At 42.7% G+C, this 27,019-nt stretch overlaps 2 protein-coding genes across 2 annotated transcripts in view; one reads left to right on the forward strand and one right to left on the reverse strand.

Annotated features, from left to right (window-relative positions):
• Positions 1-5,171, forward strand: part of GPLD1 (glycosylphosphatidylinositol specific phospholipase D1) — a 61,233-nt gene extending 56,062 nt beyond the window's left edge. Inside the window, exons 24-26 of the mRNA XM_042937775.1 lie at positions 1,194-1,220; positions 1,339-1,389; positions 3,917-5,171. Of these exons, the coding sequence (XP_042793709.1) occupies positions 1,194-1,220; positions 1,339-1,389; positions 3,917-4,003 (165 nt within the window). The 3' untranslated portion in view covers positions 4,004-5,171. The remainder of the gene's footprint in view (positions 1-1,193; positions 1,221-1,338; positions 1,390-3,916) is intronic.
• Positions 5,172-5,261: 90 nt separating this feature from the next.
• The window catches only part of MRS2 (magnesium transporter MRS2), a 34,217-nt gene continuing 12,459 nt past the window's right edge, over positions 5,262-27,019 (reverse strand). Inside the window, exons 5-11 of the mRNA XM_042937773.1 lie at positions 23,797-23,970; positions 21,836-21,966; positions 21,282-21,398; positions 19,853-20,005; positions 19,493-19,610; positions 8,064-8,177; positions 5,262-7,520 (exon numbers count right to left, since the gene is read on the reverse strand). Of these exons, the coding sequence (XP_042793707.1) occupies positions 7,410-7,520; positions 8,064-8,177; positions 19,493-19,610; positions 19,853-20,005; positions 21,282-21,398; positions 21,836-21,966; positions 23,797-23,970 (918 nt within the window). The 3' untranslated portion in view covers positions 5,262-7,409. The remainder of the gene's footprint in view (positions 7,521-8,063; positions 8,178-19,492; positions 19,611-19,852; positions 20,006-21,281; positions 21,399-21,835; positions 21,967-23,796; positions 23,971-27,019) is intronic.

Consider the following 27,019-nt stretch of genomic DNA (forward strand, 5'->3'; position numbering starts at 1 on the left):
CCCGTGTGGAATCCTAGGCTACGCTGGGAAAGGCGGCTACCTGCGGATGCCTTGTGACATCGTGTCCACTGCGCAACTCTGACGGTTTCTGGGCTGTGTGGCGGTCAGGGCACAATCACTTGCCTGTGTGGCACAGGCCCGAGCAGCCCTGCATTCTTCCACGTCTGCTTGCCGCTGTAGCTCAGGTCAGTTGGACGTAGGGTCCTGCTCGTTCCGGTCCCAGCCTGCCTTGCTTGGTTAGGGCCCACAGCAGCCCCCTGGGATTCCATCAAAACGCCCCCTTTTGTTTCCTGTTCCCTGCTTCCTGTTCATCCCTTTTCTCAGGTGGGTTTTTTTTAAGTTGCCTGGGCCTAAAACACCATTTTTAAATTTAAACAACCTTATTTAATTGCAAAAGTACAGTTCACTGTAAAACTTTTAGAAAATACAAGTGGTACGAATCCTCTACCTAGATTTGCACTCTGCAGAGACGATGCCTTCTGTTAACCTTCTGAGGTGTGTCCTTCTGGTATGCTTTTCTGTCGGCTTAATGGTTCCCACTTATCGTGCGCCTACTCTGTACTTGGCACTGCGTTAACACTTGGTAGACCTGTCCCCCTCACCGCTACTTCTTCAAGCCACCTCCAAGCTACTGTGTGGGTACTGTGCCAGATGAAGACGTTGAATGTCCGTGAGGAAGGTGCACCAGGTCACGGTGCTGGGAGAGGGCAGGCCAGGGCCCTGCACCAGGAGCTGATTCTTTAGGACACTCTTCGCCATTACAGGGTGGGTGTGGATAGGGCTTATTAACAGCCGTGATCATCTTGTACACAATTTTGTAACTTGACCTGGTCTTCCCTGCCAACGTAGTTGACATTTCTCCATGCCTTCTATCCTCATACAGTGGACTTCCTGGCTGCCTGTTTTATCTGTGGACACACCATAGTTTACGTAGACGTTATGTGAGGGGCTATTAGTCCCTCAGTCCATTTCATTTCACGGTTATAAATAAGGATATAAATATCCATATATGAACATTTCTGTCCATCTGTCTTCTTGAGCTACACTCCTGTGAGTGGAAGTTCTGGTGTCAAAGGGCATGCACGAGTTGAGGACTTCTCCAGAATGTAGATGTGAGTGTGGGGCTTCAGGATGAGTGGTTAAAACCTGCATCGACAGTAACACAAGTCTCCCTTCTCTCCCCTTCCTTTCAGGCTCAGTATGTACTGATTTCTCCTGAAGTAAGTACCTCCTGAAGGAATGAAGAGAAACCACAGAAGTGCACCCTTTCCCTTATTTTAAACTGATAAGATATTACAGTATGTTTTCAAAAGACCATTAACAGACACTGCTTTACAGGCAAGTTCAAGGTTTGGGAGCTCCGTGATTACCGTGAGGTCGAAAAACAAGGTGGGTATGAAAACTGTCCTTTGGATGTTTATATCCTAAGGCTGGGGGCGGGGGGGGGGGTGGTCTTTCATCTAAAAGGTTGTATTTGAAAAAGAGGAACACAAAAAAGGAAATAACATCCATACACAATCTCATCACTTTCCCATTCAACCCTCAGGGCTGGGCTGGCAAATTACAGCCTGTGGGACTAGTTTTTGTACAGCCCATGAGCTAAAAATGATTATTACAGTTTAAGTGGCTGGGTGACACCTGAGACTTGTATGAAGTGTCCCTAGTTTTATCAGAACACATTCCTGCTCCCGTGTCTCTGTGGCAGCTACTGTAATGCAATGGTGGGCGATTAGCTGTCCCAGAGACCGAGGTCCCCCACAGCCTGAAGTAGTCATCATCTTGGCCCTTTCAGAGAGTTTGCAAACCCTGCCATGTCAGATAACCACTGTTAATATGCTGGCATGGTTTCGTCCAGATTCCGGGACAAACACGTAAACGTGTGCGTGCACGCGCTCTACCTGCACGGCCTCGTCACCTCCATGTGCTCTATAGCATCTGATGGCTCTTCTCAGACCAATACACATGGAGCTGTTGGGGTCTTTTCAATGGCTGCATCGTATTGGTTTTATTTGGTTCCCTTTCTCAGTTACTTCCATTTTTATAGAATCGTGCAAGCCTCAGGGTGCCTGGGTGGCTCAGTTAAGCATCTGACAATCTTGATTTGGGCTCAGGTCATGATCTCACAGCTGGGGAGATCAAACCCTGTGTCAGCCTCTGTGCTGACAGCGTGGAGCCTGCTTGGAATTCTCTCTCCCTCTCTCTAACCATTACAAGAAACTAATTGTGCTAATGATATTCTTAGCAGACTGCTAGACCAAAAGGTATGCACATTTTGGATTTTAATGGGTACAGCAGTTAAAGAGTTTTATCTTCAAGTATAAAGCTAAAGCACCTAACCCATTCATTCATTTAGGAGAGGATGTTCTACAGAACTGTGTGAGCTTTGAGAGAGAGAAACAAGATTTATACACGTGGGAAGTTGACAGGATTAAGGCTAAAGGATAGTCTGAAAGTCTGACCAGTACTAACGGTGGGATGGGAGGCCTTCATAGATCCTGGAGTGTGGCAGGGTGGGTGACCTCCAGCTTCTTGCCGTTTAGTGAAACTGCTCTCGGGTGGCCACCAGTTCAAATGGCTCTTGCTTTGCCATCTATATAGTCAAGCCTGGTTAAGTAAAAGTTTAGGGTTATCCAGAAAAAGAGATGAAGTTTATGGGAGGATTCTCTGAATGTCTGGTGCCAGAATGTGTCGTAAGCTTGGCTTGCATTTAAAATGCATTTTCTGAAAGTTAGCGGTTATCAAGAACCCATGTATTATGTAAGAATCACACATACCCAGCATCCCTTCTGCCACCTGAGGAGTGGTACAGGTCATCTAGAAGTTATGGTTGCGTACAACGCTGCACGTTCTCCTTCGTAACGACCATTCCCCTGGGGTGAACACTGAATGCGCTGCACCACCCCCCCACCCGCCCCGCCCTCACCTGCACAACACACACCTGGGATGGCAGCATGGGAGCAGCTTAGAGATGGACACGGACCACCTGAGGCCGGTCAGAGTGGTGGTTTACGGAGACTCAGGTTGGGAGTCTGAAGACTCGAGAGCGCGAAGCCAGAGTCAGGACGGGCGCACAGGTGAGCCTTGGCCGCGCTGTCATACGACGCCCCGGAGAAGCACCTGACGTCAAACCTGACGTCTGGTTCCTGCACGCAGGTGCTTACCGTCTAGGTGGAAATGTGCCCGGTAACACAGGCCCACGTATGCTGAGCAAGAGCCAAAGGCAGTCAGAAAGCGGGAGCCGGGGAAGGTGAGCTGCCAGGAACCAGGAGGAGGTTGACTAGCTGGACAGGAGGCAGGAAAGGAAGGTGTGAAATGGAGACTAAGCTCAACTACAGGCAACTACAGCTCAACTATGAAACTAAACTACAGGCAAATCAAGTAAATACTTCCATAAATAAGAAGGCGGCAAGATTTTCATTTTTCCTTTTCACACTAGGGTATAAAACAGCAAAGGGCAGTGTGGTAAGAGGGAATGTGGTTAAGGGGTCAGGAAATGTTAGCCATTATTACTTCTGGATTCCATGTGGAGTTCTCAAAATCAAATCAGTAGAACTTTTCACAGGAGGTTTGGCCGTTTCGCGGTCGCTCCCTGCTCTGGCCGGCTGGACCCTGGCCAGCCTGGGTTTAGGATCAAGTCCAGGCTCCGAGCATGTAGACCTGCCCCCAGGGAAAACAGTTTAAACACTGGCTGCAGGCTTTGAAGACACTTCTGAAGGACGGTTCCGAAATGGTTTCAAGCAGCAGGGCCTGCCCCCAGAGAAGGGACGGAACTTCCTCAGCCCTGGTTTTCTGAACCTACAGATCTGAGAATGCGGGATTTAAACAACATCTTATCACCAGAGCATAACGTGATGCCTGGATTATGGCAGAAACTAAAGGCATTATGAATCATCAAAATGTTTTGTGTCCTCTGCAGAACCAAGTTGTCGTTGCTGCTGGAAGGAGCTCTTTGGGAGCCCGACTCTCTGGGGCACTTCACGTCTACAGCCTTGGCCTAGACTAAAGGCTGTCCTCCTCTGCGTCCGTCTCTTGTGCCCAGTCATCTCCAGGGGGAGCGTTCCTGCTGGGGGCGGGGCTCCTGGGAGTGGAGATGTCCCCGTCTGGGACGACGATGCAGTAGACGGTGACAGGGGCTCTGGTGAGCCAGGTCCCCTCCTCTTCCAGAGTTTCAGTCCTTGCTTCCCTTGCATTTAAACTTATTCCTGACTTACTGCCTGTGCTCAGACCTTTGTACAACGTCTCTCCTCTTCACAGGACTAGCTACGTCCTTCTGATGCCTGGAAAGACCTCTCTGTGGTTCTCTATCACAATTTCTCCTAAAAATTTCCTTTTCAAAACAGTGACCCATTCCAATCAAAGTGAAATAGTGTAGTATATAGGAAAACAAATTAGAGAACTAGTATAGTGAAAAGGGGGTGAAGGATAACCTCACAACTGCAAAGGCACCTGCTGTGACTGATTTGGTCCCTTCTTGGGAGGATTATTTCATTTTCAGTGTTTCGTATAGTGAAGGATAAATACAAGACTAAAACCTCCTTACCTTTTAGTGCCCTCAAATGCTTTTGTAGAAGCGGCTGTCCTAACTGTGGCGTCTAGTGACTTTCCACTTGTTCTAGGACCTCCCAAGAGGAGCTGCTGTCGCACTGAGTTGGTACAAACTATGTAGAGAGAAGAGATCTGGCCTGAGCCAGCGGCCACTGCAAGAGACCAGGCAGAGAAGCAGGCCTTGGTCTCTCTTGTTCCTGGGCTGGTTTTAGCAGATTTCATCCGCCAGTCCTGCAGTGCGGCATAGTTAAGGGAAAGGAATCTACCCCAGGGTTTTAGCTTCACTAAAAATGTGAGAAACCATTACTACTGATCCTGTAACAGGGAAGCACACTAGTGAAAGGTACTAAAAGTGCAGGGAGAAGTAATGACAAGAACCCAGCTTCTCTAGAGGCAGAGTAGAGACTGGTCCAAAGAAGGAGTCCAGCAGAAGAGTAAGAGTTGAATTAGAAATCTAGGGAAAGCTACTAGAGTTAATTGTGAGCACAGGTGAGTACATACAGGGAAACAGGACACAAAGTCACCTCTGGATGAGTCCTGTGACTGTCCCCTTTCCTAAAGAGAGGCAGGTCATCTGCATGGTTCCCTAGGGAACAGCAAAAAGCACAAATACCATTTGGTTTCATTTGGGTAACAATTATTGCTAGTTCTACTTATGTGAATTATTCTTTTTAGTTTAAGGGAAATAGCTCTCATTAACACAAATCTGAACTTAATAATTTAACTCAGTTACCTTTATTTCAAGATCTCAAAACACATGTACACACTTGCGGTCTGTTTTTCTATGTATATGTAACAACTTGCTTCAAGATCAGAATGGTTTTATGCCTTTGTACTGCAGATTTAGAGCGATCTGAAGTGGGTCTTGGAATAAACTCAGATCTCTGAATGCCCCTGTCCAGGCACCATCCATTAGCCCACCTCCACAGGTACCACTTAAAGTGTGTTTAACATTGCAATTCCAAAAAATAAAGCTGTGTACAACTCTTAGAATGACTCCCCACGATCTTTTTATTTAGTGGTTATTCATCACAATCGGTTTATCAAGAATAAAGCGAGTGTTCAGATGTCATTTTAGGATGCTATTTTCTGCCTTCCAAAAATGGACAGTCTGAAGAATATTGTTCCTTGAACTTGTGAAACAGGCGATAAGACTGCTCGCTTACGTAACCAAGTATTTGGTATTATCGTTTTATTTACAGAAGTTTATGTGCTCAGTCCGTTTCAAAACTTAAAACCACTGAACTTTGTAATTTTCAGTGTAGGCCATCTTATTACTTACTGTCCGCTAAGCAGAGCTGGCTGACATTTTGAAATCCTCCTTGATGTGAGCACCTTAGAGAACCTGATAAACCATCAGTGACTTCTCTGCAGACTAAGGAGGTAATTGCCATTTCCCTTTTATTGACGAGATGGGACTCATCCAAAAAATTATCTTACCCAAGTCTGCAAACTAAGTCACACCAAAAGGAAAAAGGCCAAAATTCAATTGTGTCTGATCTCAGTCAAATCAAAGTCCTCTGGGCTTTCAATTCTTCCCCTGTCACAGTTAACGTTTATAGCCTACTTTACAGTGATAGCACAGGACCAGCAGCAGGTGCTCTGAGGTGGGCCAAAGAGTGTCCTGTGAAATCTAAGGATTATCAGAGAGACTTTGTCTTGAAAACCACCGCACAGATTCAGGACACTAGAGAGCCACGTCTATCCATGTTTCAACACCCACACCACAGAGCGTACTCGGGGGCCACTCTGCCCTGGGCTCAGGCCACAGCTCCTGCCACCGCACCTGGGAGTGGGGAAAATTGACAACTTCATCCGTTTTCTTTCAAATTAGGAATAAAAATGCTGTTCCAGGAGCTATCACCAAACCACTTGGTAAACAGACTCCTAAACTTCCCCATATGACAGCCTATTGTAGTATCAGGTGACCCCAACATCACTGGCATATTTGTTCTTTGGAGTACAAGAGCTGCTCTGGAATCTTCCATGTGACTTTTGAAGGGAAGGAAAGCTATCATGTTCTGCAAAACTAACCTCCAGAAAATATAAAAATGGTAGTTAAGATGGTAAGTCGGATAGCCGTTTTGAGACTTACAAATAGCCACAGTTCTGAATCCCAACCTGACTGTAGACAAAATTCTGAAGTTTATCCACCTTTTGGTTTTAGGAAGCCCATCTGTGGCTATGTGCACTTTTTTTCGGAGGTGGTCGCGGTGACCCCTCTGTCTAAAGTCCGGGAACGACCAAGTAACAGAAGGGAAATAGTTTCTTTTGACACTATTTCTAAAGGCTTTGTTATAGCCAAGCAAAGAAAAATAGTTCCAGGGTTCAAGAAAGTGAAATCTTGATTAAATGGAATCCATGTAAGCTGATGTTCAATCGTTTCATTTTTATTTGCCTTATATAAAAAGGAGGCAAATACACGAAAAGACTGATTTAAAGCACAAACTTTCCAAGTGTGTTTTGAGGTTAATATAGATTTTCCTACCTTTCCAGTCACCTGAGAGTCAGCACAGGGAATCTTGTTCTTGGGAACTTCCTAAAGCTGCTACCTGGTCTCATCACACGGGTTCAAGTTTTCAGGCTTTGCTTGGCGTGAGACTGTACTTTTTTTGATATGTATAAATCAGTCTCTCCATGCCTCACATCATGTCTCTGAAAACAGCCTTTTCACTTTGTGGAAGATAGAATTTTGGCCTTTTACAAAGCAAGTACTTTGCAATTAAGTTCTAGTACTGTGAGTGCCCTAATATTTTATCAGACATTATAATTTAAGTATCAGTGATTTTTTTCAAGTCTCTGATTCTATAAAAGAAAATAAAGTATCAGAAGTTTCTCGTGACTATAAACAAATAATCCAGTCTCTACCGCGTTGTCAGGACACTCCTGCTTGATCCGGGTCCATCTGGCCGGAAGCTGTGTTTCATTTCCATGCTTCTGTCTGCCTGAAGGGTTTTTTTGGGTAAAGAGGCCATCTAAATAAAGAAGGGAAATTAATCATTTTAGTTGGTGTCTGTCTGAAAAGAAAAGCCCCTAGTAAAATGAGAACTACCTACCACATGAGGGAAGGACCGTAAGACTTGTATCAGTATCTTACGTGTTTACTCCTGGTGTGAACAAGGAGTAGAAGGGGGAGAAAAAGGGTAAACTTACCTTGATGAGAACACTACATTTTCTACATTTCAATTGGGGTTATGACAAAGCCTGCGGCAGAATTGCTAACATCTGTCTAAATACATAATGCTCATCACAGCGCTGCACACAGAAGAAGTATTTCTAACTTGTTTACTGTGCCAGGCACTGTGCTAACAAGTACTTTACGTATATTATTTAACTCTCCCACTAGTACTTTAACTGGCAGATGGGGAAAGTGAGGGAGGCTTAGAGAAATTAAGTGATGTGTTCAGGGTTGCAGAGCCTGTGACTACGTAAGCCCAGGCTCAGTGTCTCGGGAGCCCAGATGTGACCCCTGTGCTGCACTGCTGCGCGCCAGACTCTCCACACCACGCACCACATACCACAGGAGGCAAAGGAGCTTCGAGCTGTCGTCCGAGGAATGACAGCAGACGCCTCCAGATGAGGCCACTTCCCATAAACATAATTCCTGTAATCAGCCAAAACACCCTATGGTCCTAAAAGAGAACACAGTTCATTTTAATCGCAAAAGGCTGGGTTCCTTAGCAGTAGAATTTCCCACACTACTCTTGCCCCAGAGCTTAAAAGAAGCCTCTTGTCTGTCCAGCTCCTTCCTGCAGGAAGGACCTAAGAATAAGCCTTGACTGCACCCAGAGACCCAAGAATCAGAAATAAATTAGAAGCAAAACATGATTTAAAAGGGCTTAAATATTTTAAAATCGGGGCGCCTGGATGGCTCAGTTGGTTAAGCTTCTGACTTTGGCTCAGGTCTCACGGTCTGGGAGTTCCAGCCCCACGTCAGGCTCTGTGCTGACAGCTCAGAGCCTGGAGCCTGCTTCGGATTCTGTGTCTCCCTCTCTCTCTGTCTTTCCCCCATTTGTGCTCTGATTCTGTCTCTCAAAAATAAATAAACGTAAAAAAAATTATTTTAATCATCTATAAGCCAAACATAACTTGTGCTTTGTTTTCTTCCAGTGTTTGTTTACATACATACAAACCTGATTAGTTACACACAGAGAGTATACACACATTTTTTGCATATGGCTACAGTTCCCAAACTGTGAGCTGCGGTGTCCTGAGCATCACAACACCCCCAGAATATTCTAAGTTTTTAAGAGGAACACAGCGACATCTGCAATGTACTCTGAGAACCACCGGTAAGTTGTTTGACTTAACTACTTCATATAAAAATTGTTAGGTAACATCTCAAAAACTACAACATAATCAAAAAACTTTTGGTCTAGTGATACTACGGAAAGACCCTAAGCATCACGGACCAAGGAGGTTTGGGAAGCTCCGACTTATACAATAAGTATTTCCCCTGTGATTTTCAGAATCGTTGTATTTTTGCAGTGTAACGCATCCATGTACAGAACCAGACTTGATGTTTACTATCCCACAGGGAAGGGATTCCATCTCTAGCTCTGTCAGTTGGTGATCAACCACGGCCTCGTCAGCTCCAGTGACTGAGAGCTCACCTGTCCCCCAGGTAATTCCGTCACACAAATGATAAACTATCACTGTTAGAAATTCATACCATGCATGAAGGAGAAACCCACCTCCCTGGATGGAACAGGAACTCAGAGTTAGATATAAGCTATCAGGGAGACAAATGCTAAATGAGTTAACTTTTGCTAATGTTCACACGTTTTCTAGTCATCAAAAAAAAGAAAAAAAAAAGGCCCTAGTTTATTAAGTAAAAGTTATGTTTAATTTTTTTTTTAATGTTTATTTACTTGTGTGTGAGCGAGAGAGAGAGAGACAGAGTGCAAGCAGAGGAGGGACAGACAGAGAGGGAGACACAGAAGCCTAAATAGGCTGCAGGTTCTGAGCTGTCACAGCCCAGGGCCCGATGCGGGGCTTGAACTCGTGAACTGAAAGATCATGACCTGAGCTGAAGTCGGACAGTTAACTCACTGAGCCACCCGGTGTCCCAAGTAAAAGTTATGTTTAAATGAGACTTAGTGTACACGGATCACTACTATCTTTGCTGCAGACTGATTCAGTAATCCGCGTATGAATCAAACATCTGGGAATGCCAAAATGTGATACACTCGAGAGGTAAGCCAAGTTCCAACCAAGCTTGAAATTCCACGTGCTACTAAAATACAGAGAAACTGCATTTGGAAGATGGTGCAGTAGGAGGACCCTACGCTCACCTCATCCCAGGACGCAACTGGACACAACTAGACTCACGTTAGTGTTATTAACCCAGAAAACGACCTGAAGACGGGCAGAACAGACTCCGCAAATAAATGTGGAGAAGAAGCTACAGCCAAGAGGGCAGGGAGTGTGGAGACAGGGTGGGGAGCTAAATGACAGTGGGGCTGTGCACAGAGGGAGGAACGTGCAGGCACAGAAGAGGGGAGAGAAACAGACCGTCACACGGGGGGCCTGCACGGGAAGACAAATGCACGTAACACTGGCTTTGTAAACCAGAGAGGCTAAATTTTGTGAATTCTTATAATCAGCAAAACTTAAAACCTGGAATTTAAAAAAATGAGCAGACTCGGGCGCCTGGGTGGCTCGGTTGAGCGTGTCTCAATTTTGACTCAGGTCACGATCTCACAGTTCGTGGGGTCGAGCCCCGTGTCAGGCTCTGTGCTGACAGTGTGGAGCCTGCTTGGGATTCTCTCTCTCTCTCTCTCTCTCTCTCTCTCTGCCCCTCCCCCATTGGTTCTTACTGTCTCTCAAAATAAGTAAATGAAATTAAAAAAATATATACGTAAAATCAATCAATCCATCAGTCCATCAGCGGGCTCAACTTTGGGAGAGCCGAGAGGCCAAGAGGAAACTGAGTCCCTGCCTGTAAAGGGCCGGCTCGAGAGACAGCCCAGGGGAGCAGGGGAGATACAGCACAGAAGCAGCATGAGAGAGCGTGTCCTGCAGGAGTCTCCCGCAGGTGTCTGTCCCTCCCGGACACGCCAAACAAAGGAGCTGGCAGGCGCCCACAGCCAGGCCTGCCTCGGTGCCAGCACTGTGGTCTCCTCCCCCAGGAGACCCAACAAGCCTTGACGACACGGACGCTCCTAGACCCCGGGCACCCCGTGCATCCACACACTCCAGGGCGGGGGGGCCCATCAGAAGCGGCGCCCCCAAGCCTGGCTGTGCGCAAGCAGCCCCAGGGGGGCCAGCACCGCTCCAGGGTCCCTCCTGCCCGGGGGCAGGGGAAGGTCAGAATGGGGCCCCAGCAGTGGGCTGGGGGCAGAAAGCTGATCCGACCGCAGGCCCTGTCCGCCAATGAAAGCTTCTCAGGGGACAACGCTGGAAAGCAGCCTGCAGTTCGGTGCTACTGCATCTCTGACAAATGGCTGGTGTGACTCAACTCGAGCCCAAGGTGGCACCAGACTGGCCCACTAACACCACAGAGACCAAACACTGCCCAGAGTAGGCCGAGAGCCACTGCAGACAGCGGGACCGAAGGTAAACGTGGCCCAGACACAACAGTCAGGTGCACTCCAAACACACAGGAGACAGCTCTGAAACGCCAGGTTTTGGGGAACAGGGGACGGTGTCCCGCAGGCACACAGGACCTGTCCTTTACAAGGCCACTGCCTTCAAAAGCAGGAGACATAGCTGACTTTCCTAATACATAGAAACAGACAGGGAGACAAAATGAGGCAGAAGGATATGTCCCAAATAAAAGAACAGGACAAAATCACAGCAAGAGACCTAAGCGAAATGGAGATAAGCAACATGCCTGATAGAAAATATAGGGCACTGATCATATAGTTACTGGACTTAAGAGTGGAGGACATTAGTAAGACCCTTAACAAGGACTTAAAAAGAACCAATCAGAGATGAAGAACACAATAAATGAAATTAAAAATACACTAGATAGAATAAATGGAGGAAGCAGAAGAACATATCCATTGAGGACAGAGTAATGGAAAGTGATCGAGCTTATTAGCAGGTGAGAGAAAAACAAGTTATAAAGGAGAATAGACTTAGGGAACCCAGTGACACATCAAGTGTAATAACATTCGCAATGCAAGGATCCCAGAAGGAAAAGAGAAAAGGGAGAGCAAATTTATGTGGAGAAATAACTGCTGAAAACGTCAAGAATCTGGGAAAGGAAACAAACCCAGATCCAGGAGTCACAGAGACAGTCCAACAAAATCAACCCAGCAGGTCCACACCAAGACATATGGTAATTAAAATGGCAAAAAGTGGTGATAAAGAGAGGATATTAAAAGCAGCAAGAGAAAAGAAGAACATCAAATACAAAGGAAACCCCATAAGGCTATCAGCTAATTTTTCAGCAGAAACTACAGGGAAGAAGGGAGTGGCAGGATATATTCAAAATGATGAAAGGAAAACAATCTGCAGCCAAAATTACTCTATCCAGCAAGGCTATCATTCAGAACAGGAGAGATAAAGAGTTTCTCAGACAAACAAGTATAAGGAATTTATCACCACTAACCCAGCCTTATAAATGTTAAAGGGGACTCTTGGCAAAGACTGTGAGAGTATGAAAAGTAGGAAACACAAAAGCAGTAGAAATAAGTATATCTGTAAAAAATCAATCAAGGGACTCACAAAATAGAAGGATGTAAAGTATGACACCATATACCTAAAATGTGGGAGAGGAGTAAAGGATGGTTCAAACTAAAGTGAACACCAGCTTAACACAGACCGCTATATGCAGAAGATGTTATTTACAAACCTAATGGTAACCACAAATCAAAAGCCAGTAATAGATATGCAAAAAATAAAGAGAAAGGAATCCAAGTATATCACTATAGAAAGCCAACTAATCGTGAGAGAAGAGAGCAAGGGAACAAAGGAACACAGAAGAACTACAAAAGCAACCATAAAACAAGTAACAAAATGGCAAAAGGTACATATCTATCAATAATTACTTTGAATGTAAATGGACTAAATGCTCCAAAAGACATAGGGTGACAGAATGGATAAAAAAACAAGACCCATCTATATACTGCTTATAAGACACTCGTTTCAGACTTATAGACACTAACAGACTGAAGGTGAAGGGATGGAGAAACGTTTATCATGCACATGAATGTGAAAAGAAAGCTGGGGTAGCAATGCTTAGATGGAAAAAATAGTTTTAAAACAAATACTGCAACAAGAGACAAAGAAGGATGCTACAATAATCATAAAGCAAACAATCCAACAAGATATAAGAATTGTAAACATTAACGTACCCAACATGAAAGCACCCAAATACATTAAACAGTTAATAACAAACATAAAGGAAGTAATCAATACAATAATAATAGTAGGGGACTTTTAACACCCCACTTACATCAATGAACAGATCATCCAAACAGAGTATCACTAGGGAAACGGTGACACATCGGACTAAATGGATTTAACAGATATATTCAGAACATTCCATCCTAAAACAGCAGAATACACATTCTTCTCCGGTTCACATGGAACGTTCTGCAGAACAGACCACATATCAGGCCACAAATCAAGTCTCAAAAGTCAAAAAGACTGAAGTCATACCACATATCTTTTCTGACCACAATGCTATGGAACTAGAAATCAACCATAAGAAAACAATCTGGAAAGACCAAAAACACATGGAAGTTAAATACCATGATACTAAACAATGAATAAATCAACCAAGAAATCAAAGAGGAAATAAAAAAAAAAAAAGCTACAGAGACACAAATGAAAATGAAAAACCAATGGTCCAAAATCTTCAAGATACAACAAAAGTGGTGCCAAGAGGGAAGTTTATAGCAATACAGGCCTACTTCAAGAAGAAAAATCTCAAACAACGTAACCTTACATCTAAAGGAACTAGAAAAAACAAAACCCAAAGCTAGTAGAAGGAAAGAAAAGAGCAGAAATGAAATAGAAACTAAAAAAAAACAAAAAAAAAACAACAGATCAATGAAACCAGGAGCTGGTTGTTTGAAAAGATCAACAGAATTGATAAACCTTTGGCCAGACTCTTCGAAAAAGAAGACAGAGAGGACTCAAATCAGAAATGAGGGCACCTGGATGGCTCAGTGGGTTGTGTCCGACTTTGGCTCATGTTGTGATCTCAGTTTGTGAGTTCAGGCCCCGTGTCAGGCTCTGCACTGACAGCTCGGAGCCTGGAACCTGCATCAGATTCTGTGTCTCCCTCTCTCTCTGTCCCTTCCCTGCTTGTGCTCTCTTTCTCAAAAAATAAATATTAAAAGATAAAAATTAAAAAAAAAAATCGGAAATGAAATGGGAAATAAGTGGTGTCACAGAAATACAAAGGATTGTAAAACAGTATTATGAAAAATTATATGCCAACAAATTGGACAACCTAAAGAAATGGATAAATTCCTAGAAACATATAACCTCCCAAAACTGAATCAGGAAGAAATAGGAAATCTGAAGTCCTATTACCAGCAAGTAGGACTTATTCCTGTGATGCAAGGGTGGTTCAATATTCGCAAATCAATCAACATGATACATCACATCCACAAGAGAAAGGATAAAAACCGTACTGATCATCTCAACAGATGCAGCAAAAGCATTTGACAAAGTACAACAGCCATTCATGATAAAACCCTCCACAAAGTAAGTTTAGAGGGCACATACCTCAACAAAATAGTCTGTATACCGGAAAACCCAATAGCTAATATCATCCTCAATGGTGAGAAACTAAGAGCTTTTCCCCTAAGATCAGGAACAAGACAAGGATGTCCACTCCCATCACTTTTATTCAACATAGTACTGGAAGTCCTTGGCTCAGCAATCAGACAACAAAAAGAAATAAAGGCATCCAAACTGGTAACAAAGAAATAAAACTTTCACTATCTGCAGATGATATGATACTATATGTAGAAAACCTGAAGGACTCCACCAAAAACCTGCTAGAGCTGATACATGAATTCAGTGAAGTTGCAGGGTACAAAATCAATGTACAGAAATCTGTTGCATTTCTCTACACTGATGATGAAGCAGCAGAGAAAGAAATTACAAAAAGAGCCCATTTACAATTGCATAAAAAAAAAAAAAATAAGATACCTAGAATAAACCTAACCAAAGAGATGAAAGATCTGTACTCTGAAACCTATAAAACACTGATGAAAGAAGAACTTCAAGACGACACAAAGAAATGGAAAGACATTCCATGCTCATGGATTGGAAGAATAAATACTGTTAAACTGTCTATACTACTCAAAGCAATCTACACATTTAATGTAGTCCCTATCAAAACACTGACTGCATTTTTCACAGAGGTAGAACAAACAATCCTAACATTTGTATGGAACCACAAAAGACCGCAAATAGCCAAAGCAATCTTGAAAAAGAAAAGCAGAGGTGGAGGCATCACTATTCTGGACTTCCAAGTTCTATTTCAAAGCTGTAATAATCAAAACAGTAGGGTACTGGCACAAAAACAGACACACAGACCAATGGAACAGAACAGAAAGCCCAGAAATAAACCCACAAATATATGGTCAATTAATCTTTGACAAAAGAGGCAAGAATATGCCTCCTATGGAAAAAGATGGTTTCTTCAACAAATGGTGCTGGCTCAACTGACAAATAAAAGGATGAAACTGGACCCACTTTCTTACACTATACACAGAAATAAGGTCAAAATGGATTCAAGACCTAAATGTGAAACGTGAAACTATAAAAATCCTACAAGAGAACACAGACAGTAACTTCTTTGGCCACAGCAACTTCTCTCAAGATAGGTTTCCTGAGGCGATGGAAACAAAAGCAAAAATAAACAATCAGGACTACATCAACAGAAAAATCCGCACAGCAGAGGAAACAATCAACAAAACTAAAAGGCAGCCTATGGAACGGGAGAAGATATTTGCAAATGACATATTGGATAAAGGGCTAGTATCCAAAATATATGAAGAACTGATCTAACTTAACACCCAAAAAACAAATAATCCAATTAAGAAATGAGAAGACATGAACAAACATTTCTCCAAAGAAGACATACAGATAGCCAACAGAAGAGACAACATGAAAAGATACTCATCATCACCTATTATCAGGGAAATGCAAACCAAAACTACAATGAGGTATCACCTCACACAGGTCAGAATGGCTAAAGCCAACAGCACAAGAAACAACAGATGCTAGAAAGGATGTGGAGAAAAATGAACCTCATGCACTGTTGGTAGGGATGCAAACTGGTGCAGCCACTGTGGAGAACAGTGTGGAGGTTCCTCAAAAAGTTAAAAACAGACAACTACCTTATGATTCAGCAATCACACTACTGGGTATTTACCCAAAGAATACAAACACGCTAATTCAAAGGGATACACGCACCCCTATGTTTATGGCAGCATTATTTACAACAAACAATGGAAGAACCCTCAGTGTCCATCAATAAATGAATGGATACAAAAGATGTGTTTTTTTACACACACACAGAGTCAGTCATGAGGCACCTGGGTGGCTCAGTTGGTTAAGCTACCAACTCTTGATATTGGTTCAGCTCATGATCTCACGGTTGGTGAGATCAAGCCCTGCATCGGGCTCTGTGCTGACAGTGTGGAGTCTCCTTGGGATTCTGTCTCCCTCTCTCTCTCTGCCCCTCCCCTGCTTGCACTTTCTCTCTAAACAAACAAATGTTAAAAAAAAAAAAAGAGAGAGAAAGACAAATACCATATGATTTCACTCATATGTGGAATTTAAGAAACAAGAAAAGGGGGGAAAAAAGAGATAAAGTAAGAAACACACTCTTGTAGAGAACCACCTGATGGTCCCCTGAAGGGAGGTGGGGGGAGGATGGGGAATAGATGGTGGGGATTAAGGAGTGCACATGTGATGAACACTCGGTGATGTGTAGAAGTGCTGAATCACTATATTGTACACTTGAAACAAAAAAAAAATCTCCATTTGGTAACCATCACAGTAATATTTGATTCAGGCATGAATTAGTTTTTGGTCAAGTGACAGATGCAAAAACCAGAGGGTGAAAATTTGAAGAATGACAGGATTTTTACACAGTCTCAAAGTATCTCCCTCTGAGACATTTCACTCCACAGACAGAGTCACTTCACAGGAGAGAAAGTTGGCAGACACCTCCCTAACCGATGGTCCCAATAACGGGACAAACAGACATCATGTGCTTCCTGATGGGACTCAATGTAAGAACATACTGACAATGCATAACCAGAACCTCAGGACAAAGAAAGGCTATCAAGGGTCAAATAACGAATCTTTTTCTTAGTGAGTGTCATGGCCATGAAAGACAAAGATCAGAAAGCTGGTCTCCATTAAGAGTCTCAGGAGACAGGGTAACTATGTGATCCAAGGTCTTCTAAGAGACAAAGAGCAGCACCAAGACAAAAGCCTAAATCCAAATAGGGTCCGCAGACTGTAAAACAGCACTGTTTCAATGTCAGTTTCCTGATTTTGACATCTGCATTGTGGTTATATATGAGAATGCCCCTGTTTCTAGGAAGTATATACTGAAAGGTATATAGTGAAATATTTATAGGTGAAGGGGCATCACATGTGTTGCTTACTCTCCAGTGGTTCAGGGAAAAAGGCTGCACAAACAGATACAATGACAGAGTGAATGTGATGTAATGTTGGTGTTTGAAGACACTGCATGAAGGCTCTATGGGAATTCTGGGACTATTCTTGGAAGATTCTAAAATTATCTTAAAAAGAAAAAAAATAAGAAGTTTTTCCTATTCTTCAGGATCCCCAGAAACAGAATTTGTAACGGGTGAGGTACTGATCCGAATCTTGTCGTGTGGGAACCAATCCCCCCGAACCACTCACCTCTCATCTCAACGGGGCGGCTCCACACTGAGGACCACACAGGCCAGGAGCTACCAGAGGGGACCGCACGGACCGGGAGCTATCACAGAAGAATTCTAAAACTCCTGGCCTCAGAACAGATGCCCAGCACACCTAAAATAAATCCAAACCCTATCCGGCTCTACAAAATCACCACGATCTCCCACCTGTCTACTCTGTGACCTCCTTCCCTACCTCTCTCTTCCTGACTCGCCTTCTCTTGCCCCTTCCGGCCTTCTGCTCCTTAAAGAAGCGCAGCCCATCCCTGCTGCAGTCAGTACGTGTGCGGCCCCCTGTGCCTCGCGTACCTTCCCATAGACCGTCCCACTCTGTACGGTCAGCTCCTCGGAAGGACCTTCCCTGACCAGCCCATCTCCTCATCTCACTTCCTGTGAGCATCATCCTTGTGCCGGGCTTTTCTTTCATGGCACTTCTCACCTAACGTACTACATGTCTATTTCTATGCTCTCTCCTACTGTCACGTGACCCCTACGTGGGCAGGGACTCCCTGCTGTTTCCCCAAGGCTGAAAGCAGTGCTTAGTATGTAACAGGCACCAAAACGGTGTTTAGAGGATGAACGAATAAATGGACTGCATTTATTTTTCTTTACATCTCAGTACAAGGAGAACTAAAATGACTAACACTGTGCCTCGCTGATGATTGTCCTTGGAAGTGACAAGTAAGCTGAGACCTGAGAGGAAGTAGGAGCCAATCAGGCAGAGGAGGTGGGAGCTGAGGGAACGTGTGTGGGAGGAAGTGAGCCTGTACAGAAAGATCAATGCAGCATGGACAGTGGGGCCGAGTGGTTGGCTCAACGTGCAGACGAGGGCACACACACCAGGAAGAGTCCTGCAGCCCAAGGAGCCTGGATCTTTATTTTAAGGGCAATCAAAAACCACTGGACAGTTTCACAGAAGAGTGACCACCAGATGTGCTTCTTTTACAGGCCACTTTTTAGAAGCGGAAGTGTCCTGATGAGACAGGACACCGGTTGGACAAGGATGACAGGGAAAGAGACAGAGAACGACCTTACAGATTACATAGGACATGGAGCCAAAAAGAGTGCTGAGTGCGTATTCAGATTATTTTCTGGAAATCTTACAGTAAGGTATTTTCTGGAAATACAAGGCTACGATGATATGAAGAACTCTGGCAGTTTAGTGTTGCATTAATGTGAAAGTGCAGCCAAGTGCAAAGTACAAGTCTCGGGCTCAAATCCTATTACTTTATAGCACTGAGCCCTTGAGCAAATTACCTCAATTTTCTGGGCCTCAGTTTTCTCATCTGTAAAGTAGGGTAACACTTCCATCTTCAGAGCTGTGACTTGACTGAAATAAGCAAGCTACCAATGCCTGGCACGTAAGAATTAGGAAAAAAGTCCTTCATTAGCATGGCCTCTCTGTGATTCTGAATTACCGCCACCTCATGGCAGGACCCTGCAGGGGCACCACCTCACAATCAATCCTGCACACACCGCACAGGGGGATCCCGCATTACCGTCGCCTCATGGTGCCACGCCGCACAAGCACTGCCTCACGGTGCGATCCGGCATTACCGGAACGACATGGTAAGACCCTGCGGGCTCACCATCGCATCATGTGACCTGCACCACGGTCTCCTCACGGTGCGATCCCGCACTACCCGCACCTACGGCAAGATCCTCCGGGAGCACCATCTCACTGTGCTCCTGCATACCAGAGCCCCACAGTGGGATCCTAGAAGAGCACTGTGCACGGTGTAACATTGTTTTGTCAAACCTTTCCCACGCGTGGTTCCAGGTTTCAAGAAACCTGAGGTAACCTAGGCTACAGTTATATTTACGTTGTAACAGGGGCTAAAAACACTGCCTGAATTTTGAATGAATTCGACTACACATTTTAATTCACTAGGGGTGCATACATTTTAAGACTCTTCTTACAATCCATTGTATTTTTTTAAGATTTTATTTTCAAGCAATCTCTACATCCAACGTGGGACTCGAACCAACCCCCTGGGCGCCCCTTAAAATCCATTTTAAAAAACGATCTTCAAAACATAAAAAATAATCCCTAGCTTATTGAAATGCAGTCTCACCTCTTCAAGAGAAGATTCTAGATTCATTCCAAAAGCAACTCCCATTAGTCCAAAGAGTGAAAGAGAGAAGGTTCCCATGGTCAACTGCAGGTTCAGCCTCATCATCACATTACGGTGGCTGGAGAGGAGAACACGTACTTGGATGAGAAGGGCCCGCTAGCCATACAGCAAATCCACGAAATAATCTATTGGAGGCCACACAGATTAAATCTACACCTTAAAAAGAGGACATACTCCCATGTGGCATTTATAGATGATGATGTAACTCCTCCCAAAATGACAGGGCCTTAAAAGCTTTATCACTTTAGAATTACTTTAAAAGAAAATATTTACTGACTGATTTATAGAATGCTTTCTTACCTGTCCAGATTGATGAATATGATACTCTGTGAATCATCGATCAGTGCCCTGAGTTCCCGAGCTGCATTGGAAAGATCCTCCGCTAATCGGTAGTAGTTTTCCAACAGCAATTCCATCTCTTCTGCATGGTCGATTCCTGCACTGCTCTTTTCACTTCAATTAAAAGCGTTAATGTAATTAACATGCCCCCAATACATGCATCATACATTCATACCAAAAACTTCCTGATTCTGTATACAATATTCAGCTACCGATGACAAAACTGGCCTTTGTCTTTTCTTTTATTGTGATGGAGGTCAGTCTGTGAGTGGCTTTGTCAGGCGACCCCAAGCACTATTAGACTAAGTGGGGCGGGGGGGCGGGGGGCACAGGTCCTATCCCTAATGCAGGATAGCCGGGTTCACTGTATTCCAGGGCCCCAATTCACAGGATTCTCATGCAAATATGCACTACCACCTATAGGAAAATCCAGATGTGTAAATGCTGGTGAAGGAGTGCAAATTCGTGCAAATCAGGTAAAACTAAAAACGAACATAGCATTTCCTTTCCAAGATAGATACCTAATGTTATTTTCATATAGGAAGAAAAGTGTTCTTGAATGATGTCAATAGTTATTTTGTGAGCCTTTACTTATACTCCCTACCACCCTACCATAGGGAATAAGTAGGAGTGAAGTGCTCTGTGCAAGACACTTACAAAGTATATTAGACACACACTGGCCTAATAAAAAGCAAATAAAAGTGTGTTCAAGTTCCTGCTATTATATATCTCTGCTATAATAGCCCTTTTAATCTTAATTTTTCCTTTTTAAAATATAGGTAACTAATGTCTCAAAATGCTTTAAAAAATCTGTACAGACTGTGGAAACTATGGACGTGACAAAGATGTCTCCATTAATTTCTAAAACTCATCTACAAAGAACAAAAAAAATATTGAGTACTTAAAAAGTAAACATTTAACTTGAGTGTGCATAAGGAGAGTAAATGATTTCTAATTTTGTAAGAGACAAAAGATTCATAAGATAAGCGTTTTTACACTAGACAAAAGATACAGAACATATGTCCATGTCTTCCCCTCCTTCGCCGCCATCTCCCCATCCCCATCCCCACGTGAATATTTCCCTCTCTTCCACTCTGCTCCCTAGGTTGTCTGGGTAGATGTGTGGGCCGCTTTGGTGGCCAGTCCCTTGAAGATACAGGTAATGGTGTGTTTATACTCATCGTAGACCAGCACAGTGTGCACTCAATATATCCTTGTTACACTGAATAAGATGCAATACATATGGGGAAACAGTGAAACCACCGGGGATAAAAGGTGCCTCTATTTTCTGCTTTTCAGAAAAGGTTACGTTCTCTATGAAAAACTACCCTGAGGAAGACAGGTGACAGGTCCTACCAAAATAAGTAGCAAAGCACGACTACATACTCACAAGACTTGTGGGTCACTCCACTTTGTCAGACAGAGCTCCTCCAGCCTCTCTTCTTCATCCAAGATCTCCAAAATGGACTCTTTGAAAATTTTGATATCGGTTTCTAACTCTGACAGACTAGAAGAGTAGTTGTATAGAAATGATCAATAACATAACCTTACACATTTCACTACAAGAAAAGTGCCTTTTTAAAGTATCTTATCAAATTGATCACTTCTACATTGATGGTAAACACTGACTTGTAAAAAAATTTTGATATTTACCATGCACATTAAGAATCAATTCCCAAACCAAAAATACATTAAAAGACCCTAATGCAGCATTTCGTGCAAAACAGCTTTTCAATAAACATTAGCCCGTGTGCCCTTTTTAGCTCAACTTCCCACCTAGGCTACTTTCCTATTTTGAAGGCATGGAGAGTAAGTCGTTACCATTACCAAGACTAGTTGGTATTTTTAAAACAGGTAAGAAACATACTAATTTTGTATCTGAATTTATACAACGCATTTCACTGTTGTGTCTATCTCCCAAATAGGTAAATCACCTGTATTTACCTTTTGCCATTTTGTAGCAAGATGTGCAGTTTGCTTCTGTCTACAGAGGAATGTTTGGGATCCACTAAAGCTTCCAGTGTCTCAAGGATCAGTGGTTGCAAAACGCTAAGTTTCCCCTGAAGAGTGCTGATCTAGATAACAACATGACCCTTCATAAGAATTAAAACAATCTTTTTAGAATACTCAGGGTCAGTGATCTATCTTCTGATTAAATACAAAAATCTGTAATGGCTGGGAACACGGTCACTGCTGGAATGCTGACTCTGGACAATTCAAGAACTACATCTACCAGGTTATGAGATAAGCACACGTGATGTTGTCACCCGGCTTGCACTTGGTCAACAGGGAATCAGCTCTCATACAGTCTTCCCGCATAAACATTCATTATGAAAGGAACACAAGACTGATGGACTAAAAGTAAACCCGCCGTTCCACGGCTACAACACAAACTCTACAGTTGATAACCCATGCTCTCAGTCAACAGAATGCAGTTCAAAATTCCTACATAACAAATTCTTCTGAAAATCAAAACGTAACTTGGGACTTTAAAAAAACAAATCAGTGTCAAGTCAAAGTCTATTAGTCAGGTATATAGAAGCATGGCAGACATTCAGCAAGAAAGCACTGACAGAGCTATTCCAGTGGCTAAATATGGATATACGAGTTGGTACAGAGTATAAGAGAACTAAGCAGTAATTACTAAAACTAGTTAATGACATAAATCCCAGCATTTACTGTTGGTCTCAGCAGGAGAACCGAGAGCTTCCTCAGCCTACGTAACCTGTCACTGACCCCTGGCTGCACCTTCTCGTCTCTCCGTCCCCTGCTCCAACTAGTCACCATCGCATGGGCTCATACTAGCTTGAGCTCCTGCTTCATTAGCCCGGGTTGAGTGGGGGATGCAACCATTTCCGGCTCCCTCAGTACAGCAGGGCAGACGAGAGAGAAGGGACCCAGGTTCACCCGGTCCTCACCCCCCCGTGCGTGCTCTTTCCCTGCTTCCTTCCCTCAGTCTGGTTAGCATGCTCCTAAAACTGTTGCATGCAGCCAGCTCCTGACACTAACCTGACTAACGAGAAGGACAGATAATGAACAATCTGTGGGGGCCTGGAGGCCAGTGACCACCCTTGTTCAGGGCCTGACAGGGTCTCCGAACACTCAGTGACTATCAACATAATGGGGGAGTCATTAGAAGAATTACACATGGCTCCTAGGTCAAACTACGTCTCAAACAGTGGCATCGCTAGCTGTCTCAAACAAAGCATTGTACAAAGAGTGATGTGGAAAGTATTAGAATGATCTGATGAGTGATCTGAGCTATAACATTTATCATGTATATGTGGTTTTACAATATACAATTTAGTTACAGAATAAAATGGAATATATTTAAAATTTTTTTGGTATGTTCTCTTGTATGATATTTAGGATGTTAAATATTTTGAATTATCACCCCCGAATACAGTTATCAACTCTGCACAAAGGACAGCCAACTTAAAATGTGCTTAAGGGAATGTCCTAATAGGACTCTTAAAGAAACTTTGTAAACTATACCTCGGGACCTTAGATCTATTTGACTGGGTCATATAGCTTAAGAATTAACTTCTTTCTCTATACAGGACCCTTAGAGATGTTTTTGTTTGGAGGCAGGGTGTGGTTAGGGAAAGTGCCATTGTGACAATACCAACTTTGTCTTAAACGAGACAAAGAACAGGGACACTCAGTCGGTTAAGCATCCGACTCCAGCTCAGGTCATGATCTCACAGTTTGTGGGTTCAACCCCATATCGGGCTCTGTGCTGACAGCTCAGAGCCTGGAGCCCGTTTTGGATTCTGTGTCTCCCTCTCCTTCTGGCCCTCCCCCCACTTGTGCTGTCTCTGTCTCTCAAAAATAAATAAATGTTAAAAAAATTTTTTTAATAAACAAGAACAAATTCAAGAAGCTAAATAAAAATATAGGCTTACCCAATATTGTAGGAGTGCTTCTATAGCCCTGAACTCAAAAGGTAAAGGGTATGTGACAAGTTGTCCTTCTCCAGCCAACTGTGAGGGGAGTTCCCGGAATAGCCATTGCTCTAAATTTAAATTACGATAATCTAGTATCAGAAGACACTCTGGAGTTATCACAGCTTTCAAATACTGTAAAAAAAAAAAAATCATATATATATACACAAACACATACACATGCATATATGCAAGTTATAGAGCTGCAGGAGAAGAGTAACAGTCATGAAGTAGGGTTTAATACTTTTTTAAACTTGGATTAAGACTAAACCAAATCATTGTTAGTTTTTTTTTTAAAAACCCTAAGATATACTTTTTAAAGAAAGGAAGCCTAAAATATATGTAAGTCTTGATACCTCTAACCCTCAACAGAACTGGAATCAAACTACATATGAAGACTTACGGGTAATCATGAGAATAACAGGGAACAAAGAAAAGGTTTTCTTAAAAGTCATGTTTTGGTGGACTTTCATAAATGACTTAATCCTGATTAGTTTGGCTGAAATGGGAAAGATGCCTTTTTAAAATGTTACCAAAACATATTAAGCTATGTGAAAATATAAAGACAAAACATAATCTTAATGCTGTAATTTAGAACACCATGAAATTAGAAATTTATTCTAAAGACTGGCATCCTTTTAGTGAGAAGAGTCATATGGACAGGTAGCCTGTGGCCACTGTATTAGTGACATAAAAACTAGAGATTTTTCACATTTTTTTCCTAACATTTTATGACATTTTTTATACAGAAAAGTTGAAAAATCACAGTGAACACCTACATTCATATCATTTAGACTGTATAATTAGCATTCTGCTAAGTTTGCTTTATCACACACTTCTCCATCAAAGAGATAATTTTTTAAAAAATGATCAGGGGAAAGAGTTATTTTAATTCCAGTATACTTAACACAGTGTTATGTTAGTTCCAGGTGTACAATATAGTGACTCAGCAATTGTATATGTTACTCAGTGTTCATCATGATAAGTGTACTCTTAATGCCCTTCCCCTCTTTCACCCATCCCCCCACCCTCTCCACCACACTGGTGACCACCAGTGTGTTCTCTGTAGCTAAGAGTCTGGTTTTTTGGTTTGTGTCTTTTTTACTTTGTTCATTTTTGTTTCTTAAATTCCACATGAGTGAATACATATGGCACCTGTCTTTCTGACTTTTTTCACTTACCATTACATTCTCTAGCTCTAACCATGTCGTTACAAATAGCAAGATTTAATACTCTCTTATGGCTAGTATTTCATTGTGTGTGTGTATACCTCACTTCCTTTATCCATTTATCTACTGATGAACAGCTGGGTTGCTTCCATAATTTGGTTATTGTAAATAATGCTGCTATAAACATAGAGGTGCATATATCTTTTCAAGTTAGTGTTTTCGTTTTCTTTGGGTTAATACCAAGTGGTGTGATTGCTGAATCATAGGGTAGTTCTATTTTTAACTGTTTCAGGGATCTCCATACTGTTCTCCACAATGGCTGTACCAGTTTGCATTGCCACCAATAGTGCACGAGGTTCCTTTCTCTCCACAGTCTCACCAACACCTGCTGTTTCTTGCATTTTTGATTCTAGCCATTCAGATAGCTGTGAGATAATATCTCACTGTGGTTTTGATTTGTATTTCCCTGATGATGAGTGATGTTCAACACCTTTTCATGTGTCTGTTGGCCATCTGTATGTCTTCATTGGAAAAATGTCTGTTCCTGTCTCTGCTTATTTTTTAATTGGGTTATTTGGTATTTTTGGTGTTGAGCATGGATTGGAGATAGTACCAGAAGTGCCAGGCCCTGGGGAACAAGGGAAACTACACTGCAGACACTACACAGGACCTCTTCTTCATAAGAACATTCCCTTCAAGGACAGGAGATGTAGCTGACTTTCCTACACACAGAAACAGGTAGAGATACTCACACAGAATGAGAAGACAGGGAATTTGCCCCAAGTAAAAGAACAGGACAAGGCCATAGCCAGAGATCTAAATAAAACAGATATAGGTAACAAACCTGATGGAGAATTTAAAACAATGATCATAGGGATACTCAATGGACTTAAGAGTGGACAACATCAGTGAGACCCTTGACAAAGAGACGAGGAAACATAAAGAGATAAAGGGCTCAATACATGAAATGAGAAACATTTCGCTTGATGGAATAAACAGCAGGCTGAAGAAGCAGAGGAATGAATTAATGACCTAGAAGACAGAATAATGTAACCAAGCTATACCAAAGGGAGAAAAAAGAATTATGCAACAGGAGAACAGCCTTAGGGAACTCAGTGACTCCATCAAACATAATAACATTCGTATTACGGGAGTCCCAAAAGAAGAGACAAAAGGAGGTAGAGAATTTATCTGAAGAAAAATAGCTGAAAACTTCCCTAATGTGGGGAAGGAAACAGATATCCAGATTCAAGAGGCACAGAGAACTCCCAACAAAATCAACATAAGCATATCCACACGAAGACCTATCGTAATTAAAATGGCAAAATACAGTGATAAAGAAATAATATTAAAAGCAGCAAGACAATAGAAGACAGTTACTTACAAAGGAAACTCCATAAGCCTACCAACAGATTTTTTTCAGCAGAAATTTTCCAAGACAGAGAGGATGGCATGATACATTCAAAGTACAAAATGGGAGAAACCTGCTGCCAAGAAAGAATACTCTATCCAGGGGCTCCTGGGTGGTTTAGTTGGTTGAGCGTCTGACTTTGGCTCAGGTCATGATCTCACAGTTCGTGAGTTCGAGCTCTACATTAGGTTCTGTGCTAACTCTCAGAGCCTGTAGCCTGCTTCAGATTCTGTGTCTCCCTCTCTCTCTTCCCCTCCCCCGCTTGTACTCTGTCTCTCAAAAACAAATAAATGTTTTTAAAAAATTAAAAAAGAGAATACTCTATTCAGCAAGGCTGTCATTCAGAATTGAAGTAGAGATAAAGAGTTACCCAGGCAAACAAAAACTAAAGGAACTCATGGCCACTAATCCAATCCTGCTAGAAATGTTAAAGGGGAATCCTTGACTGCAAAGGAAAGACCAAAAATGATAGTATGAAGGTAAGAAACACAAAATCAGTAAAAATGAACATTTCTGGAAAAAAAAAATCAGTCAAGGAACTCACAAAATAAAAGGACGTAAAATATGACATGTATACCTAAAATGTGGGGACAGGAGGGGAGAA

This window comes from Panthera leo, chromosome B2 (genome assembly GCF_018350215.1).
Source record: "Panthera leo isolate Ple1 chromosome B2, P.leo_Ple1_pat1.1, whole genome shotgun sequence".
In the NCBI taxonomy this organism is placed as follows: Eukaryota; Metazoa; Chordata; class Mammalia; order Carnivora; family Felidae; genus Panthera; species Panthera leo.